The sequence below is a fragment of the Lontra canadensis genome, unplaced genomic scaffold, assembly GCF_010015895.1.
Source record: "Lontra canadensis isolate GAN:19392208 unplaced genomic scaffold, GSC_riverotter_1.0 scaffold7, whole genome shotgun sequence".
In the NCBI taxonomy this organism is placed as follows: domain Eukaryota; kingdom Metazoa; phylum Chordata; class Mammalia; order Carnivora; family Mustelidae; genus Lontra; species Lontra canadensis.
Window position 1 is genome coordinate 33,882,619 of NW_022631001.1, and position 20,491 is coordinate 33,903,109.

The window sequence follows — 20,491 nt, forward strand, 5'->3', positions numbered from 1 at the left end:
GTGCAGCAGCGTAGGTGCTAGAGGGGGAGGTGGGGAGGAGAGGCCTCATAGCAGACTGCTAAGGGTGTCTACCCAAGTTCTGCTTTGGCTGTCTACCCAAGTTCCCTTCCAGAGTTCTTTGTTCCCTCCTACACGGTCAGTCTTCATGGGATGCAGGGCCTGCCTGACACAGCAGGGGCCCAAAAGGCCAGATCCATGCTCTGTTCAAGTGAACAAAGGCAGTAAAGGGTAGACATGTGATCCAAGCCCAGCCAGTTGTGGGCTTCTGCCTGGAGCTCTGAACCTGGACCTGGTGTCCCTGGAAAAGTCTGACGCTGGCACAGGAGGCCCTGGGGTCTGATGGGAATACTCACAACACTGCTCTAGAGGAGTTCTGTGACTCAGCCTACCCAGCTTCCCTTCATCCCCCTTCGCTTCTAAGCCTAGTTCTCAGGGTTTCCTTTGCATCCCTTAAGTGGGATGCCAATAAATTCCCTTTCGACTTTGTCCGGAATGTGTCTCTTTGCAACCAAGAGCTCTGATTGGTACAGATTCCTCCATCTTGGCAGAGGAAGGCAAGCTTTCCAAATGTGGGACATTTTATGCTAATACCTGAAGGGATGCGTAATAGGCTAGATGAAGGGAGGGAGAGGTGGGAAGAGTAAAGAAGGCCCACAGACAGGAGCTGGAAAGAAAAAATATATAAAGGGGCAAACAGCAGGTAACTCCATTGTTAAATTAAGGAATTTGTATTTTCTTCTAGGAAAACTTGGGGCCACTGAAGGGCAGAGGAAGGACCAGGGTTTTATAACTGTGATCTGAAGAATGGACTGGAAGGAGAGTAAGATGAACTAGAGGACAACCCTTGTCAGTCGCAATAGTTCAAGCATAAGACAGTTGGGGCTAGACTGGGCTGTGCAGTGGAGATGGCGTTGAAGCCACGGACTTCAGATAGTGATCATGGAAACGGACAGAATGTGGGGGACTGGTTGGGAAGGAGGGCTCAGGTTGGGGGAAGGGGGCCACATTCAGGGCCAGGAGAGGACAGGTTGGTATGGGGGAGCTTGAAGTGCCTGTGGCACATTCAGATAAAATGTCTAGAAAGGGCTGAACGCATCCATTGGTGACCTGGGAAGGTTTGGACTCTGTAAAACAGAGGTCTTCGGCATGTAGACAGACCTGGAACTCTAGGAGTGGAGTGTGGAGGGGAGTCGTACAATAGCATGTGTGGGGCAGGCTAGAAGAGAGCCTTAAAAGGAGATGGAAGAAGCTAGAAGGCCAAGAAATAACTGCTGAATGCTTTTGATAGGTCAGTTAAGACTGAGAAATGCCCTTGGATTCATCTGCTGATTGGCAGCTCAGGATGGAAGCGGCTCTTCCTGAGAAGTCGGAAAAGCTACTGAGAAGGTAAAGCACAAGTTCACATGTGTCAAAGGCCTCCTCATGCGTGAGGGCTCTCTTGCTAGGAAGTGACCATTTCTATTACCTTCTGCTATCAGGCCTTGGCTCCATTTTCTAAAATCAACCAGAGGGGGCGCCTGGGTGGTTCAGTGGGTTAAAGCTTCTGCCTTGGGCTCAGGTCATGATGTCCTGGGATCGAGCCCCACATTAGACTCTCAGCTCAGCGGGGAGCCTGCTTCCTCCTCTCTACTTGTGATCGGTCTGCCAAATAAATAAAATCTTAAGAAAAAAAAAAAAAAAACCAGAGGAATGAAAGTAAGTTATCTTGCCTAAGATCACACTGCACAGTAGAAGTAGGGATGAATGCAGTCTTAGAACTTGAAAGGAACTTAAGACCTATGTCCAAGGGCACCTGGGTGGCTTGGTTAAGCCTCTGCCTTCGGCTCAGGTCATAATCTCAGGGTCCTGGGATCAAGCCCCCAATTGGGCGCTCTCCTCAGCAGGTAACCTGTTTAGCCCTCTCTGCCTGCTTGTGATCTGTCAAATAAAATCTTAAACAAAAATACACCGAAAAACCGCCACCTATGTCCAGATCCTGCCCCAAAGGATAAACTTACTAATTTGTGATTGGGTTCAATAAATATGCTTACTGTGTAGGTCCTGTTCTAGGTGCTGGGGAAACAGTGAACAAAAAAATTTCCATCTCTTCACATGCTGGAGAGTCAGATATAAACACATAGTCACAATAATGGTGGACATGGCGATATGTAAAGGAGGTTAAGAGGTGTAACAAGGGCTGTTTTCACAGGGAAGACAGGCCCTTACTAATTAACCTGACAGTTGAGCCAATGCTTAGGGAAGACTACAGGGTGAGGGGAGGAATGCATGGTACATCCCAGGAAGCAGGGCAGAATGAACAAGGGGCAAAAATAAGAAAATCTGATCAGATTTACTGGGTACTGGGTAAGGACAGGAGGGCAACTAGATCAGATGTAGGGCAGTGTAGGCCAGGGCTACTGTTTTGACTTAGAAATCTAACTAGGCAAATGTTTCCAAGTTTGTTGCTACACAATTAAATTCACAGTAATTCTTCATAAATGTGTGGCTGCTACTTAAAGACACATACAACACTATCAAGTATCACAATGTTTATTGATAGATACAAGTATATAAAATCAGGGCATGAACATGACTTGATAAATTAAGTAGACTTAATTTCAATACTATAATAAGAGGGACCAATTCAAATTCTCACCATTTGTTTCACACCCACAAAACCACTTCAAGGGCATTAACGATCTCTCAAAACTGATCAGTTTTGTGCAAGTAAACCATGTTTCTTTTAAAAAGACTTGTGCACTTGCCCAGGCTCAAGGATATTAAAATCTAGCACATAAAGCCCATTACTAGAGGTAGAAATACAGGCAATATACTATTACGGCAACAACCATCAATTACAGTTAAGAATTTTTCTGTAACAACCAAATGGATAATCAAATATTGCAACAACTCAAGTATTACTGAGCAAAGTGCATTTCTACAGTATTCAGTGTTGCTATTCAGTTTTCTAACTTAAAACAGCCTATGGTAACTGGCAGCAAAGAAGGTCCTTGCAATAGACTGCCTCTGCTTGAGAACTCAGGATGTAATTATTGCATGCTGCTAATACACTATCTAAACATTAAAGATACTCCTAAAATATTTGATGGTAGACTATGATTAAGACATTACACTACAAAAAAACCTTATGCAGAAGGAAATCCTAACTGACGTGCTTCTGCTTTAAATATTGTGAAAACATTACAGCGGAATGAATTTTCGCAGTGGTTAGGTCAGATGCAGTTACGTCATAGCAACAGTATGTTTTGCACAATTTAAGGCTTTGGCTGGTTCTTTAGTCAGCTTCTTCCTCGGACTCCTCTTCTTCAGCAGTTTCTAGCCAGGTTAGCCACTGATTCACCTGTGAAATTTGTCATTCCACAAAGTTAAGCCACACTTGCACAAGATAGAAAAACTCAAACCAATAGTTGATTTAGGACAGAGCTACCAAACCCACCAAAGGAGAACTTTTAAGTAGTCTATACCTTTTATGATTGCAAAAGCCTTCAGAAGATATTGCTAATTATTACTTGTCTACTGGCTGGGAGTTACTTTAAAAAGGTGTGAACGAGTTGTACTTGGGAAGCGATTTACAGTCTGTGAGCCTGGGTGTCATTCCATGACACTGCTTCCAGTTACCTCTCAGGTTCAGTAAGGGACAGGGGCTCCTCCCAAACCTAAGTTTAGCAGGACTGGGGAGGAAGAGGGGAGAAGATTCCTGAAGCAGATTTCCAGCCCCACCTCAGGATTGCTCAATCAGATTCCTAAAGGACAGGGCTAATGATAAATGCTTCACGGATACTCCTCATAAAGACACTGTAGAGACCAGTGTTTCTCAAAGCCTGATCCCCTGGAAAACCACAGACCCACTAAATCTCTCTAAAACCTGGTTTTAAACCACTCTGTGAGTGATCACTGTACAGTGATATTAATATCCCCAGAAGTGGGGCACCTGGGTGGCTCAGTCATTAAGCATCTGCCTTCAGCTCAGGTCATGATCCCAGGGACCCTGGGATTGAGCCCTGCCTTGGGCCCCCTGTTCTTTGGAAAGCTTGCTTCTACCTTCCTCACTCCTCCTGCTTGTGTTCCCTTTCTTGCTTGCTGTCAAATAAAGAAATCTTTAAAAATAAAATCCCCAGGGGTGCCTGGGTGGCTCAGTGGGTTAAGCCTCTGCCTTCGGCTCGGGTAATGATCTCAGGGTCCTGGGATCAAGCCCTGCATCTGGCTCCCTCCCTGCTCAGCAGGGAGCCTGCTTCACCCTCTCTCTCTGCCTTCTTGTGATCTCTGTCAAATAAAATCTTAAAAAAAATAATAAAATATTTTAAAAAATAAATAAAATAAAATAAAATAAAATAAATAAATAAAATCCCCAGAAGTATAAAGTTCTTCACCTAGGGCTAGAATGCCACTAAGATCTAAAACTGAGGTGTGAAAAATTAGAAGCGATCTCTCCTTTACTAACATTAAAAAAAAAAAAAAAAGCTTAAATTCAGTCTTGTGTAATTGTTCACAACCTTTCTAAGTATATTTCTAAAAAATGCTAGCCATCAATAACCTCTTGCATATCACTAGACTGAAGCCTTTCATCACTTCATGGCTCTCCCTCACTGTGCTAACTGCTGACTTTACCAAAGATTCCAACAGTACAAGGAGAGGTACAGATAAATCTAAGTAATGAAGAGCCTTTAAAACTGAACTATAGGATGCAAAGTACCATGTAAATTGAAAAAAACAGACTAAAATGACTAACAAAACATTTACCTGGAACAAAGCCTTGCCTTTCCCAGGAAACTCTTGGGTTATATCTTCTTTCCAAGCCAAGAAAGCTTCTTCTTCAATAATTTCCATGTCATAAAAGTGAACAAAAAAGCGGAGTAACATGCCTACAAGACAGTATGCAATCCCGTTATCTAGTGCACTGTAGGGAGACATGGCCCTCCCTCACCGTCCTTCTCCCACTCACCTTTGGGGAAGTTGCTGTTGTAGCAGTGCACCTGAAGAGCATACAGGGCACTGACTTGCAGATCAACATGATCATGAAGGAATTTCTGCATTACTGGCTTGAAAGAAAGAAGCAGTTGTTTTTCCTGCTCTAACTGTTCTTTGGAAGGAGCAGAGGAAGAATCTGTCTCATCACTGGGTGGGTTTACTTCACTAGAAATATACTGTAAGAAGCTGCAAAGAAAGATTGTGTTAGAACCCAAAAGCAAAATTTTCCAGCTTAAGAAAGACCACTCTTAGTCCCTTGCCTTAGACTTTTTCTTGTAAATAAAGCATTAACTCTGGACTTTATCTTACCTAGTCATTAAGATGTTCACAAATCCTTTATCTACATGAAGTTTGGGGGAGATGTTATCTTTAATCCATTTATATATGGTTTGAGGGGATGGATCCAACTTTATTTGCTTCAACAGTTCCTTCTCCAATTTGAGGAGTGGGAATAAGAAACTCAGTCCCTTTCCTTCCAAAATCTCCAACATGCGGTCCTTATTCTGATCAATTTCTGAAGAGACAAGAGCCATCTGCATCATTAGGTAGTTCATTTTAGCCAGCTGGCCTGTCTAGAGAACAGCTTCACCAATTATTTCCCAAATGTACGAGATTAACATAAAAATAAACCCAGCAAAGGCAACACTTAGTATTTGGCTCAAATAGTCATTAAATCATAATCACTTTTTACAAAAGGTGACCTCTAGTCTGTGGTAATGCTTATCACTAGCTGGACAGGATAATAAAAACTGTGAAGATCTACATAAATCCACTCAAAGTACTAAGTAAAACTCTCTAGACTTACTATTCAAAACAAAAAAAAAAAATCCCCAGCATTCTCTTACCTGGGAGCATTTTCTGCATATTGACCTTGCTTTGTTGAAAAAGTTCTGTTAACCATTCTCGATCTTGTAATTTAGCTAATTGCTGAAGACAAAGTAAGAAGAGAGGAAAATGGGTGCCACTTTCCAGTGGTTGAGCTAGTTCTGAAATGCTCACCAGCTCTGAAATGATGGCACGAGCTGCAAACTGTGCTAAATATGATTTCACCAAAGGGATGTCAACCTCCAGTTTGGGGCACTGGTCCAATACATTCAGGAAAGCCTTAGAAGGAATACACAACAGTCAGTTTATCAGTCCTCACATATAAATGCAGAAGAGTCCTCACAGAATCAGACAAGCATTTACCTGCATGAAGTTGTCACTTGTGGCTATCCCTTCTTGTTTGAGCAAACTGATCAAAGAACTTGCTTTTTCTTTATCTTCATCACTTCTGTCTAGTGACAGGATAATTACTTTGCTTAACATCTCAGGAAGAAAGTGTTTAGGAGCCCTCATTTCTCGTACACCATTGACCGCTTCATTTGCATTCCCACTATTCAGATATTCAGTCACAACAGTTTCCTGAAAAGAATATAATCCAAGTACCTTTAGTATTTCCCTAGTTCAGATAGATACACTCCATGAATTAAACTATGGGATTATTTGAAACTTACAGTTAGTTTAAGTAGTTCTTCCTTTGATGGTGGTGGCTTTTTACTGGTCTTAGCAGGCTTTTCCTGGATAAGTGGTGGATTAGTTTTGAGACCAAGCTGAGGGGTCTTAAACAACAACAACAAAAACCCTCATGAAGTTAAAAAGAAGACAGTAAAACGTCTTCAGAAAGTACTCTAACAAGAGAAAATGTTGTTGTATTATAGACCTACCTGTCCCAGAGGCGGCGTTTGAGTGCGAGGTGGTTGTGCACTAGGAGGAATCATAGTTATCTGGGGCTGAAGCTTTGGCACTTGATTTTTATTCATTAGGAACGACTGAGCAGGCCTCAGGCTAATCTAGAATTAAAAACAGATCACAACAAAAAATTGACAACATGGAGATGGCAAACATTAAATCCAACATCCTACAATTAATTCAGCATAAACAAACATCCCAGAACCTAAGACAGAAATTTGAGACTGGTGGCTAAAAAAGTTGCTCCATGTTAACATAACTTCAAGCAAGAACACTAAAGATCTGATCCAGACGAAAGTAAGATTACTGTTACAAATTATATTTGTACTAGAATTCTCCTAGGCGAAGCATCACTAAAGTATTAAAAATCAGAAAATTAGTTCATTTACAGGAAAATCACAATCAAAATCTCGACAACCATTTTCTTTGCTCTAACTCAAGACTTAAGAGACTTGCCCTCATATCTCATAATCTTCGCTCACAGGACGCTGGACATCCAAAGAAAGAAAAAGTAGTACAGAAAAGAAAGAAGAAGGTGAAGAACTCCAGCATCAAGTCCTCTTAATAACGCGTCTTATTTATAATCATCGGGCAATAGATTTCTAAATTGACAAACTTTGGTATATAAGTAACATAGGCAAATGTACCTCATCTGCATTAAGCTGTCCTTTCTTAGAAAACCGAGGTGGCATATCCTTCGACTGTCCTTGCAGCTGGGATAAGAGTCCCTGACTCTGGTTATGGTAGAGCTGGCTTAGCCCCTATTTTAGAAAGGGAGAAAGAAAGTCTAGATAAAAAGGGGTCCACAATTATGGTAATCAAGTACCAAAGGGATGAGCCAAGCCATAAGGAAAAGTTTAAACTGAACTTGCCCAGAGGAAGCAAAAGATGAAAACAAGGGAAGAATAAAAATCTAGCCTAACTGTCAAATAAAAGTGCTTCAATTTTACTAAACTTAAAGATAAGCATCTTACCCAATTTTAAATAACTGTCATACATATGTATTTGGTCTAGAAAAACATACATGACTGTAAAATATTTGAATCTTTAAAAGAGCAAAAAGTAAATCACATACATTACTGGATTTAATACTTGTTACCTAAGCATTTTCATGTTTTCTTACCTGGCTTTTCATGAACTTGCCTCCCATCTCTCCAAACTGCGATTGTGTGGGAGGCATGATGTGTCCCCCATGGCCATTGAAGAGTTGATTGGAACGATGACGCCCCATGGTGGGTGAAAATCTATCCTGTATAACTCCTGGACCAGTACCAATTCCGCTACCTTAAAATACATAGATGAACAAACAATTCTTTACAACTCTGCTACTATTAAAATGGTGAAGGGTTTTTTGTTTTTGGTAAACTAAAACCAGTTTCAGTTAAAAATCACCTGGCATTTGTCCAAACATATCGGCAAGTCCTCCAAGTGGGTCCCTATCCATTTTCATCCTGGGTGGCATGAACGGTCCCTCCAGAAAGAAGTCACTTCTCATTCCTTGAGCCATAGGAGCAGGAATAAACACTCCTAGATCCTTTAAAAATAAAGCAAATAAACACCTGATTCCAGACACTATTTTACCTGAAACTAAAATCCTTATACTGAGAAAAACAACTTCTAGACTACTAGAGTGCTAATTATGTAATTTCTATATATAACTTCTTCCCATAACACTATACAAGGAACTAAAGACACTAAGCTCCACCAGTGAGAGGAGTCTCACTCAAATGTTAACACGATCGTTGCAGTTTCATAAACTTAACCACCCGATTAAAAAAACAAAAACCCCAGGGTGCCTGGGTGGCTCAGTTGGTTAAGCAACTGCCTTCAGCTCAGGTCACATCCCGGAGTCCCTGGATCAAGTCCCGTATGCGGCTCCCAGCTCCACGGGGAGTCTGCTTCTCCTTCTGACCTTCTCGCCTCTCATGCTCTCCTCTCTCTCAAATAAATAAAATCTTTAAAAATAAATAAATAAATAAAATTTAAAAAAAAAAAAAAAAAAAAAAAGAGGAGCAAAACCACCAGCCTCTTACTTTTACTGCGTCTTGACGGATTTGATTGATCGTCTTTGGTCCATTGTCAAGAAAAGCCTTGCGAGGAACCCAATGGTGTTCTCGCAACTCTACGGTATCCTTTAATTTAAAAAAGTTTTAGTAAGTTTTAATATTCCCGAAGAGAAGAAATAAGCTTATCAACATATTTAAACCAGTTCTACCTGCAGCAGGAAACGAATCCTCGCTGGCAATTCCTTACTTAACATCAACGAGCACATTCGGGCAAAGTACTGATCCATTAAGGACTAATAAAACAGAAATACCTAATTAGAAAAAAGTGTTATGGCAGATATGTACTATTACTTAAACCTTTTAAAGACTTCTTCCTTTATAATCAAGAATAGGACAATCCCCTACATCACAAAAACAATTATTTTGATTTAAATAAAATTAAGACAGGCTACTTATATCACTTTCGTCAGCCACACACATACCTTGGCTCGTTCATGGTCTAATCTAGGTCCCACTGTCCTCATTATCTGACAGAGGCACTCCAAATCCTCTCCCATATCTTTGAGTTGGACTCTCTTCTTCTTTTCCAAAAGCTACCAAAGAAATAAATGCCACAGGTTGACAAAATCTTGTTTGGTTTATAGTTTTAACACTTGTCCTCATGTGTGCACTGATGGAGCACACTCATACACAGTACTAAGAACAGTACTATTTGGCCACTATACAAGAAGTCCTTCCAAATTAAAGCAATTTTAACAGAGGTAGGTAATTCTACCCCTAGTTTACAAAATACACTGTGGTGTACTTTAAATACCTATTTATAACATTTAAGTAAGTTCTGCTAGCCATCTGGAATATTTAACAAGCCCTCCAACATTCTACAATGGCACGAAGCAATTATAATGGGACTTTCCCCCATACAATGATGTGTACCCAGTGGCTGATCTAAACCGAAATTCCCATACTTACTGTTTTGATGCACTTATGAAGGATAGATTCATGAATAAGATCAAGCTTTCCAAGTTCTCCAATGAATTTGATGTTCCCCAACATCTTGATCTTAGCAATGGCTCTCTGTTCCTCCTCCTCGGGGAGGAGGGGATTTTCACGCTTATCATAGACTGAAAATATACAACAAAGGAAAAAAGTCAACTTCCAGAATAAAGTTGAAAATACACAGTACCACGTAACAAATATAAACTCTCACCATCAACATTTCTGGTTCGGTTTTCAAATTCATCTTGTAATTTGGAAATTAGGAGGCGTCTGAATGTCTGTAGGAAACAAAGACATTTGGCAGGTTTTGTTAATGAAATCTTTCAAATCAACTTTAAAAAGTTAGCAAGCAACACCACCACTTACTGTGCTTTGCTTCTGTCCTGGTTGACCCTCTGCTGCTGGGCCATCAAAGTTTGGTGCATCTTCTGCCAATCGCAGACATAGCTGAGCATACAGTGAGCTATACTTTGGCTCTTCTAGGGCTTTGTCCACAATCTACAGAAAATGACATTTTTAAAACTAAATACTACTTTTTGAAAGAACCCTTGCTTTAACTTAATACTTCCTTGCAAGTCTTAAGGATCTTAAATGTCATAAGAACTTACATGTCGTAAAAGATCTCGGCCTATCTACCTTATGCATGTTAAATAATTAGCACACACCCCAGAAAAATACAAGCACTTAAATATTAGCTCAAAGATGGTACCAAAAAGTCCAACTGTACAGATTTCATATAAGTCACACCACACCACCAAGAGTTGAAAATATCTTGGATATTGAAACTATAAACACACACTGGAATCTTACTATCAACTTACTCTACGATTCATTTCCAAGACCAAAGGAGGCTTTCCACAGAAAAACATAACACCACCCCCCAAAACCTGATTAGCCTGTGCTTAGCCCCTAACTCTCCACACATAGTATGAACATATATGTATTTTTTAGCATGAACAATTTAAAATGCACCTTTTATGTCAGGACAACCACACTTGCTATAAGCACTGTGTAATGTATCAAATTATCAGATCACTAGTTGTACACCTGAAACTAATGTTAACACTGTATGTCTAACTATACTTCAATATAAAAATAAACATCCACCTCTTAAATCTGATGCTTTCAAAACTTAGTGGTTCTTTTTTTAAAAGCACCACCACAATTCAAAAATAAATGTATCTAGCTCACATCTGAGTTTTAAGCAACAATTCAAGTGTACCAAAAAACCCTTGGATCTGTTAACTATTTTTCTTTCAGTTAAGCCAACTTTTAACTTACCAGCAGTATGACCCCTTTAAGGATGAGTTTAGACTCTACACCCACATTGAGGAGCTCAAGGCATAGCTTGTCAAACTTTTCAGGAGTAAGCTTATTTAGTATGCTGGGGAGAAAGGAATTGCACTAAGTGTCAGGCAACAAAGAATTAAGAGTTGAAAAACAACTTTTAAATTATGTTAATTTTTTCTTCCATCATTGACTATCTAAGATCTTTTTACCCATGTAGCCAAGAGTATGTTAAAATAAACCTCTATTATTTAGATCATATCTGTACCTGGTTGGGGGTCCCCAGCTGTTTGACAATTCTTTCTCGCTACCTCAAAACCCAGAAAACAAGAATCTCATCATCAAGGCTAAATTCCAGGAACTAAATACCATATGTTCCATGCTTCAGTGGGTTACACACCAGGCATGGGAAACATCAGGACAAAAGGCTTGTGGATTTTAACCCAATGACTGACTGTAAGCAACTCTTAAGCCTCAAGAAACTTAAACCTAAACCTATATGCTGCAGTCTTTGGTTTAAGATAAAACCGAAAAAACAAAAACAAAAACAAAACACCACTGGAATTCATTAAAATACACACTTTGGACATGAACACTGCCTTCTGGATAATACAGCATATACACAAGAAAACCATGGCCAACTCATCTCCCCACCTTTTAGTAAAAAGACAAAAGGGATCTAACACACTTACCCTCTTACTTTCCTGAAGATTGCATCATGTCGTTCTTTTTCATTTGCGGAGTTGTTTGCTGCGGAGTTGTCATCTCGTCTAGTGCTTCGTGCAGGAATCCATTTCTGAGCGTTTTGCCCTGGGGTTTTCCCCAGGAACTCGCTAGTAAAAATTGATATTTATAATCAAAACAACTTAAAACCTTACTGTCACATATCAAACGTCATACCGATCAGACATCTTTCTAAATAAAAAGTTTACATTTTTTTCAACTTCCTGTACAACTAAGCAACTCACAATCAGTGATTCTCCAACAGTATGCATCAGAATCACCTAAGGGCTTATTAAAACAGATGGCTGGACCTACCCCCAGTTTTGTTTTAGTGGAGCTGGGCAAGGGCCAGATAATTTGCATTCTTATTAACTCCCAGATGATGCCAATGCTGCTGCCCCAAGAGCCACACCTTTAGAATATCTTCTAATGTCTTATGACCATGCTGCATGCATAGGGCTTTCCTACGGATTAGTATGGTAACAGCTGATAATAACTGATTTCAGAAATAACATTAGTGAAAATAATCCAAAGAGTTAAGGGGATAAACAGCAGTCTGAGAGCGCTAATTCAGATGATTTAGCAAAAAGAACAATCAAGAACTAATATTCTAAATTAAGGATATGCAGCAGAAACTGTGCCCAGTAGGATTAGGATTCCTAGTAGTATCTGCTGCTGTACTCTTATGCATGAGAAAAGACTTAATCTAAATCTGCCTTATAAAGCTCACTGTTACTACACACTTACTATACCTGTTGCCAGCAGTCTTGGGATAGTGCTGAGGTGCACCCCTACTTCCTCCTCCGCCCGAAGAAGCACTATTTAAAAAAAAATTTGTTTTTTTTTAAAAAGTAGATGCCAATTATCTCACCTAAAAAGGGCTACTAACGGATATCCTTAATTATTTCAGAAGTATTTCAGAAATAACACCACAGATGGAAGACTGAACTTGGGCCAACTGGAAATGACATTTATCCTCCAGATGGCAAAAATAATGAAAATTTAAAAACTTTTAAAAAGTACACAGTATATTATACATTAAACCTGCAACACATTCAGAATTATTTGGTGTGGTAATTCTTTTAATCTTGTGATTAGGACTCTTCATAACAACTACCAAAAATAAATCTACACATACCTGAAACGAGAAGCACCCCCTTCTGCAATCGCACTCTCCACTTTGGCGGCTTGACAACGAAGAATCTTCAAAAGAATAATATTAATGGATGGGGTGGGGAGGGAAGAGGATGGGAGAAATGAAAAACCTAGAATGAGAAAGAGTACCAAAATTAGACACTGCTAATAAACGAACCTATAAACCTTCCTTCAACTGTAATTTATTTTAGATCTTGGCACTGCAGTTGACTGAACTTTCACTGCATTGCAGATCTCCTAAGACTAAAATAGAATGTACTCAAACACAAGTGGACAGTAAAATTTTATTTTGTTTAGCCACCTGAAAATTCCTTTTATGTTCAAAGATGCAAAGAGCCTTTCACAGGAACAGGAGAACATCTGACTGCGAACAAATCTTTTCAGAGAGCCACATTCTACCTTCTTGAGAACTGAGCACTAAGATCGGTAACAGAAAATCTAACTCCATCAACATGAGCACATTATGTCCTAAGCTTTCACTGCCTTGACGACGAGCCCTGCGGACTAGTAAGAAATAACTAAACACTGCCGAGCAGTTTTCTTCACTGCCCATTCTTTCAACTCCCCCGCACAGAGGGCATCTGGGAAGATGCGAGAGGGACATGGGTGTACAGTGGCTGGCACTCAGAAGGCGGAAGACACGGGCAACAACATGGCAGCAGGAACCTCCGCCCCATTTCCCCCTTCCTGGGAACAAAAGAGCACTGGATTCCTCCCACCCAGGCTGGAGTTAGGGAAGTGCTTCCGACAACCTCCCCGCGAAGCCGCTGCGGGCAAGCCTCGGCGGGGAGGAGCGGAGGCCGCCCCCGCCGGCCTAGCGCCCGGCTCTTTGTTCTCCAGGCAGGAAGGCGGCCTCCTTCCCACCCGCCGCCTCCGAGCGGACCCCCTCCCTCCCCATAAATCCCCGAGGGACTGACAGCCGCCTCTCCGTTTCCTTCCCAGCTGACAAAAGGACGCAAATTCTTGCTTTCTCTCCCCTCTCCCGTCCAGGCGGGGCCCGCTCCCCGCCGACACTGGGGGCCTCAACATACCGCCTCCCCGCCGGGAGGCCGGGCTCCAGGACTCCTGCGCCTCGGCTGGTCCCGCGCCAACGGCCGGGCCCTCCTCGCCGGCCGGCACGTCGCTCCCCGCCGCAGCGCGCGCTGCCCCGCCACGCTCTCTCCCCGTCCGAGCACACCAGCGCCTCGGCCCGCCCGGACCCCGGCCACCGACAGCCACGACTAAGGCTAGGGGCCGCCATTGCTACCAGTTTCCTTCTACTCCGAGAGCAACGGGAAAGGAGAACAAAGGTGAAAAATTTCTAGGTGCCCAAAGAGCGGAAAAAAACGCCAAGAGTCGCCCCGCCCGTCTCCGCCTGCGGCCGCCATTTTGTACCGCTCGAGAAGAAGCGGTCAGGACACGGCGGCCATTTTAGAGCGCTCTATTCGGCTGCGGCGGCGGCGGCGGCGGCGGCGGCTCTACTCACCTTCACCGAGAACCCAGCAGCTGCCGCCGCAGCTGCCTCCTCAGGATCCGGTCGTCGGGGACAGGGAAGGGAGGGGAGAGGGGAACGGAAAACAAAAAAGGGGGAGGGAAGGGGGAGGAAGGAGTCGGAACGGCTTGGAAACGCTCAGCTCAGAGGAGTCGCTGCTGCAGCCACCACCCGGTACTCGCCGCCACCTCCATAGAGCTCCAACTCACTGCTGGCGCTGAGGCGTGTCTGAAGCCGAACTTATCACTCTGGGGCAGCCGAACCCACCAGAGCCGCCCCGAATGGCTCCTTCGTCGCCCAATCAGCAGCCTGACTGCTGTCTGCCACCAATCCGCGCAGGGCGGCGGGGAGGAGCCACAGGGCCAAGCTCGGTTGCAGCGCAGCCCCGCCGCAGTGCGCAAAGCCATATTCGCGAAGGCTCTGAGGCCAAGCTGGTGGCGTAAGGGGAGCTGAGCACTGTCGAGTTGCGGGCCACTTGCGTAAAGTCGGAGAGCCCTTCTGAGTCTGCGTTGATGTGGATGTCTCATCTTCCTCCTGTGTCTTTGTTCCCTGACTCTACAACATGCTCGAGTTGCACACCCCCCTTCCCCTCTACCTCATTTTCTCAGCGGGCATGGGGGGTGGGGTGGTGCGAGGGATTCGCCTTTACCCTACCCTACCAGATTCCTGTCCGTGGCGTGTCAGAGCATTGATCTTCCTGGCGCCCCCAAGGCGCCGTGGTTGCCTCTCGCAGGGCGGGCCTCCCCGGGACGGGCCTGTAGGGTTGAGGCCTGGCGCCCCCGGGGTGCAGTGCCTGGAATAACTATCAGTCTCCAGGTGCTCAGCGTCGGCAGCTTTAGGTGGGTGAGCCGGGAGGATAGGGTTCAGGAAACTAGACGGTGCACCCAGATGGGTAAAGAAGGCTTCATTCAGCTCCCTATTTATTCCACCCCCTGCAGAGTGAATGAGAAAAGGATAAAAGGAAGGGGTTTATGGTCTTTGTACTTCACAGGAGAAGCAGCTTTTCCCGAAGGAATGTCCGGCCAGCGGTCACGGAGGAATACCCAGACCATACCAGACTTCTTTGGAAGAAGTGTTTGCGGAGCGCGGGCATTTGGAGGATTTTAATTGATAGCTGCTGGTTTTTGTTTTTGGGGTTTTGTTTTTAAGCGCGTTGAAGACTGTCAGCTGTGTATTTCCATTTTATGTAAGGTCCACCATAACAAAATAGGATTAGGCTTTTCAAAGCCAGCAGATGAACTATTTTTACTCCTCAGGTAATATTTTAAAGGAGGGCTACCTTAAAATGAAGTGTTCCATCGTTTGCGACATTTTAGCTACATAAAAATGGAGTCCCGGCTATACAAAAATGGAGTCATATTTCCATATACTTAGCAGAAATTTCCCCATCTTCATTTTGAACATGCAGTTCTTGATACATTGTGTATCAAAAGCAAGAAACTGTTTTAACATGCATATCTTTTAAAGCAAGTGTCCAATAAAGGGCTGGATTTTCAAAGACCAGCCTGTGTTTGACATGTCAAAACAGCTCTTGGTGTTGAAAGCACCTAGCCGGTAATACAGTCTTCATGAAAGTTGCAGTTTGTCCTAGGACGTTTTAAAACCTGATAATAGAGGGGTGTGGTGCGTCTCTGAAGATTTCTAACACAATTCCAGCATCTTTTACATCTTTGTCATATATGAGGGGGTTCACTGCCCCTCATATTACTACAGTTATTGCTATTGACTTAATAGCTTGAACTTAAACAAGTGGAAAATACCTCATTCCTGGAGTTAGTTACATGTGGAAAATAAGACATTTTGGGGAAGGGTGAAAATTGTGTTCCAGATACGAGAGGTTTCACTTTGTAATTTCAGGACCCCTGCCGCTTCAAAATAACACCTGAACAGCATTTCTTTATAATATTATTACAGGGCTCTACAGTTTGCAAAAATGCTTTCATATATGTGATACTTTATTTTTAAATAACTGGTTTACATTCTTCATAACTGATAACACATTAATCTGATGGAATAATGCTCAAAACCACTAGATTTCAAAGAGAATATTTACCGAGCTCTAAAACCAAGGTGGTCTTTTGAGGAGTCTGAAACTCAAAAATAAAAAAGGTTTTACTTAATCTTTGATCATTGTGAACGCGGCTGCTGTGGACTTTGCAGTGTGTGTGTGAGAAACTGGGCTGGGAAAAAGTAACCCAATATAAAAAGGTGGAACTATGGATAAAACATAATCTTTCAATTATCTTTCAATCAGTAGGAGAGATATTCACAGTTTTGAAATGTTTCCATCACATCCTAGATGTATGAAAATTCAAGTCATTATCTGGAATTTAGCTTTTAGTTTATAGAAAATTGAATTTTAAATACACCCACTTCAATCTGCTAGTTTTAACATTTCCATTTTATGTCAGTTTTCTGTAAGACTGCAAAACTCTTAGAATCCTGACTGACTTGTTAACTCATATATTGTTGCATTCTTTTAACTAATCATGTCAAATGTTTGTTATTATTCCTACACATACAACTCCACAACAGCTTAAGGATTCCCCATAATCATACATCTCCAGCTCACATCTCGAAGTTCAGCTCTTAATTTCTAACAGCCTATTACTGATCAGCGATGCAAACTTGCAGCCAATATTTCATTTGGGCCACATGGTAATTTTAAACATTTGAATTAGTTGACATTTGAATTTTAGGAGATTTTACACAGAAGTCTAGATATACATCTTTTCATGAAAAATCTTAAAATACGGCAATACTGGGCCTGAAATTCCAACAGGGCAACATTTAAGTATAGCTGAGTAGTGACTCCCTTATTTAAATGTTTTCATTTCACACAGTTAAATCTGACTTGACCCATTCATTTATGTTCCTGTCTGGCCTCTACAAGCCATTTTGCTTTTCTGAGTTATTTGTTCAAACTCAATTTGGTATGTAATTGATCATCATCCTATTATAGGGAAAAGGAGTCAGACTTGTTCAGCTACCTTCTCTACTTCTTACTGTGTAATGTTGGGCAAATTATTTAACTGCTCTCTCCTATTAGTTTCTAAATGTGTAAAATGGGAATAAAAGTATTTATAGAGTTATACAGATTAAATGAGATAATTATATAAAGCACATAGTCCCAGACGTAATAATTACTTAATGTCTGTTACCATATTATCAATAATATTGATTAACCAACTGTTTGCAAGTACTGTAGTTTTGCTAAGGATTCCACTATTATTCTATACCAGAAACTTGACTACATTTTCTCTTTCCTTTTGATCAGGAACACAGATTTCACCCTACTACAAAATGCCTTTTATTTTCCACAAGTAACAAATGAATATTCAATTAAATACTAAGTCCTTGTGTTACTTCCCCTAAATTCATCTTCTTCCTTACAATATCATTGCATACATGCTAATGTAGGCCTTAGTATATTTTTCTCCTAAATTATTGAAAATTTCCAGTTGGTCTCCTATAATCTTTTACTCTGTATACTCATATTAGTCCTCCTTAAAACACTTTTTTTTTTTTTTTTACAACATATTAACCATGCTCAAGAATATTGGTGCTTTGGGGAGCCCGGGTGGCTCAGTCATTAAGTGTCTGCCTTTGGCTCTGGTTGGTGATCCCAGGCTCCTGGGATTGAGCACCACATGGGCCATCCTGCTCTGCAGGATGCCTGCTTCTCCCTTTCCTACTCCCCCTGCTTGTATTCCTTCTCTCCATGTTTCTCTCTGTCAGATAAATAAAATCTTAAAAAAAAAGAGCTTCACTATTTTCTATCAGTTGATCTCAACCTTCACTGCACAGACCTTTTATTATTATTTATTTAATGATGTTATTTTTAAGTAATTTCTAAGCCAATGTGGGGTGTTGAACTCATGACCCTGAGATAAAAAAGTTGCACACTCTAGACTGAACCTGCCAGGCACCCCCCTGAGGACCTTTTAAAATAATGTCCAGGGTGCATCCAGGAACAGATAAATCTGAATCTCTCAGAGTGGGACCCAGGCATCAACCACTTTTTTTTTTTTTTTTTTTGAAGATTTTATTTATTTATTTGACAGAGAGCACAAGTAGGTAGAGAGGCAGGCAGAGAGAGAGGAGGAAGCAGGCTCCCTGCTGAGCAGAGAGCCCGATGCGATGCGGGGCTCAATCCCAGGGCCCTGGGATCATGACCTGAGCTGAAGGCAGATGCTTAACCCACAGCATCAACCACTTTTAAAGCTCTCCATGTGATTCCAATGTACAGTTAAGGTTTGAGAATAACTGTTATAACAGGTCAGAGTTTTATAGGAAATGAAAATTTTACAGCTGAAGAAAACCCAAGAAAAGGAAACTGGGTTCTAGAAAAGGTAAAGGACTTTCCCTAAGTAGGGAAACAAGCATTAGAACTCAAGGATCCCAGTTCATAATGCTTTTCCCTAGCTTTCAAGCCTTTCATATTCGGGCCCTACCCTACCTCTCTGATGGCTTCATTTTTCACCACTCCCAGACACCCAATCTTCTCTCACAGAGCCAGTTAAACCGGTATTGCTGCCTCAAAAAATTCACTGTCCTGATTCTCCATTGCTCCCAATTTTGAGGCCACCCTCATTTAAACCCTCTATCAATTAATTTCTGAAGCACAGATAGGAGAATATAATTGCCCTGTTCAAAAACCTCAGTAAGGTTTCCCATAACAGAGTAACATCCAAACTCCTTAGTTTGGCATAAAAGGCCCTTTGCAAACTTGTTTTAGACGATTTCCCTGTTCCTAGGGACATCCCTCCTCCATTCCTAGTTATCCATAACTAGTTCTATGGTACTCAAATTTTGCTTTGTTATTATACCAGTGTTCTATATCATATGACTAAAATTTGGAGGTCTTTGTCTACTTGGCAGAAAAAAAAAAAGCTACTGAGTTAACATATTAGACCTGGAGCTTGGGCTCTATCTGTCTTTAAGGAGCTCACAATCTAGACAGAAGATACATACACCAATTACATACAAGGACAGGAAAGGATAGAATGAATGCTAAAGGGAGCCACCACGAAAAAGTGCTCTAAGGTTTCATGAGGCTGTGGCCATCGTTCCTTGAGTGTCAGATGATGATTTGGCACTTCCATATGGGCAAAGAAAGTTCCTGAGCTGATCAGAACTTTGATGACTTTTAGCTTAAAGCTGATCAGTTTTAACTGATTGGAGTGTTGTTTTAGGGAAATCAACCTTGTGCCTGGAGTAGAATAGATTGAAAGGCAAACCTGAAGATGGGGAAATCAGTTAGAAGGTTATGTACTCTTATTATTTTTATGGGGCTTATTTTTATCTCCATTTTAAAATCAAAAGGTCCTTGAGATAGGAACATTTCTTTTGCATTTCCAGTAGAGTTCTTTGTACACAGCAGGAGCTGAGAAAATATTTATGCATAGTATCCTGTTGACATTTATTCATTTTTCTCTTGGCCTTGGTAACTTTACATTTTCCAGGATTTCCTCCCACCTCATTGTCTCCTTCACCAATTCAGCTGTCTTTTCTGGCTTCTCCTCCTCTGCTTGACCTCTAAATATTAAAGTACCTAAGGATTTATTCTGGACCTTCTTCTCTTCCCTCTGATTACTTTCCCCCTATCCTATGACTTCAAATACCATTTACATAATGATGATTTCCACATTCATAACTCCATCTCTGATTCAGCCCTCCCCCCATGCAAGCTATAGATATAAAAATCAAATTGCCTACTGAAATTTCCCCATGGGTTTCTGAAAGGCATTTCAAATTTAACATGTTCAGAATAGTTTTTCCTCCATTGTTCACCATCTGCCAGTTGCTAAGGCTAAAACCCTAAGAATTAGTCTTAATTCTGATTACTCTTGTCCCATATCCAATGCATCAAAGTTCTACTGGCACTATCTCCAAAATATTTCTTGAATTGGTCCACTTCTCTTGTCTACATTGCTGTCACTTTAACCTAACCACCATTATCTCTAGCTTGGATTACTCATCTCTTGCTCTCTAACACATTCTCTACCCAGAAGCCAGTCATTTCTTAAAACTGAAAATCAGATAATACCCCTTCCATGTTTAAAACCTTTTGTTCATGGATATACATTATATTCACTGTGAAATCCAAACTTCTCATTGTGGCTTAGATAGCTTTACATGATTCAGCCCTTGA

At 41.5% G+C, this 20,491-nt stretch overlaps 1 protein-coding gene, 1 long non-coding RNA gene and 1 other non-coding gene across 3 annotated transcripts; 1 reads left to right on the forward strand and 2 right to left on the reverse strand.

Annotated features, from left to right (window-relative positions):
• Positions 1 to 2,513: 2,513 nt before the first annotated feature.
• Positions 2,514 to 13,419, reverse strand: EIF4G2 (eukaryotic translation initiation factor 4 gamma 2). Its single transcript, XM_032852728.1, has 22 exons — positions 13,266 to 13,419; positions 12,850 to 12,976; positions 12,464 to 12,529; positions 11,681 to 11,821; positions 10,983 to 11,085; positions 10,068 to 10,199; positions 9,913 to 9,979; positions 9,675 to 9,826; positions 9,188 to 9,298; positions 8,915 to 8,998; positions 8,733 to 8,831; positions 8,092 to 8,233; positions 7,823 to 7,983; positions 7,347 to 7,460; positions 6,675 to 6,800; positions 6,465 to 6,569; positions 6,157 to 6,372; positions 5,814 to 6,072; positions 5,278 to 5,482; positions 4,943 to 5,154; positions 4,741 to 4,862; positions 2,514 to 3,340 (listed from the first exon to the last, which is right to left on the reverse strand). Exons 1-22 carry the CDS (start codon positions 13,417 to 13,419, stop codon positions 3,275 to 3,277), a joined length of 2,964 nt encoding a protein of 987 aa, XP_032708619.1. The 3' UTR covers positions 2,514 to 3,274.
• On the reverse strand, positions 7,152 to 7,294 carry LOC116865441. Its single transcript, XR_004382183.1, has one exon. It is a non-coding gene; the product is annotated as a small nucleolar RNA SNORD97 (small nucleolar RNA).
• Positions 13,420 to 14,310: 891 nt separating the features above from the next.
• On the forward strand, positions 14,311 to 15,835 carry LOC116865205. The gene is made up of 2 exons (XR_004382160.1): positions 14,311 to 14,845; positions 15,329 to 15,835. It is a non-coding gene; the product is annotated as an uncharacterized LOC116865205 (long non-coding RNA).
• The last annotated feature ends 4,656 nt before the right edge of the window (positions 15,836 to 20,491 follow it).

What these genes read in the sequence shown, in the direction of transcription:
- EIF4G2 (XM_032852728.1), bottom strand. Translation starts at nt 13,419, where the DNA reads ATGGGCAGTGAAGAAAACTGCTCGGCAGTGTTTAGTTATTTCTTACTA. An exon ending in TTAAAGGGGTCATACTGCTG is followed by an intron (nt 10,200 to 10,982) that starts GTAAGTTAAAAG and finishes CATTTTCTGTAG; the next exon opens with ATTGTGGACAAAGCCCTAGA. An exon ending in GTGAACATCTTAATGACTAG is followed by an intron (nt 5,155 to 5,277) that starts GTAAGATAAAGT and finishes CTTTCTTTGCAG; the next exon opens with CTTCTTACAGTATATTTCTA.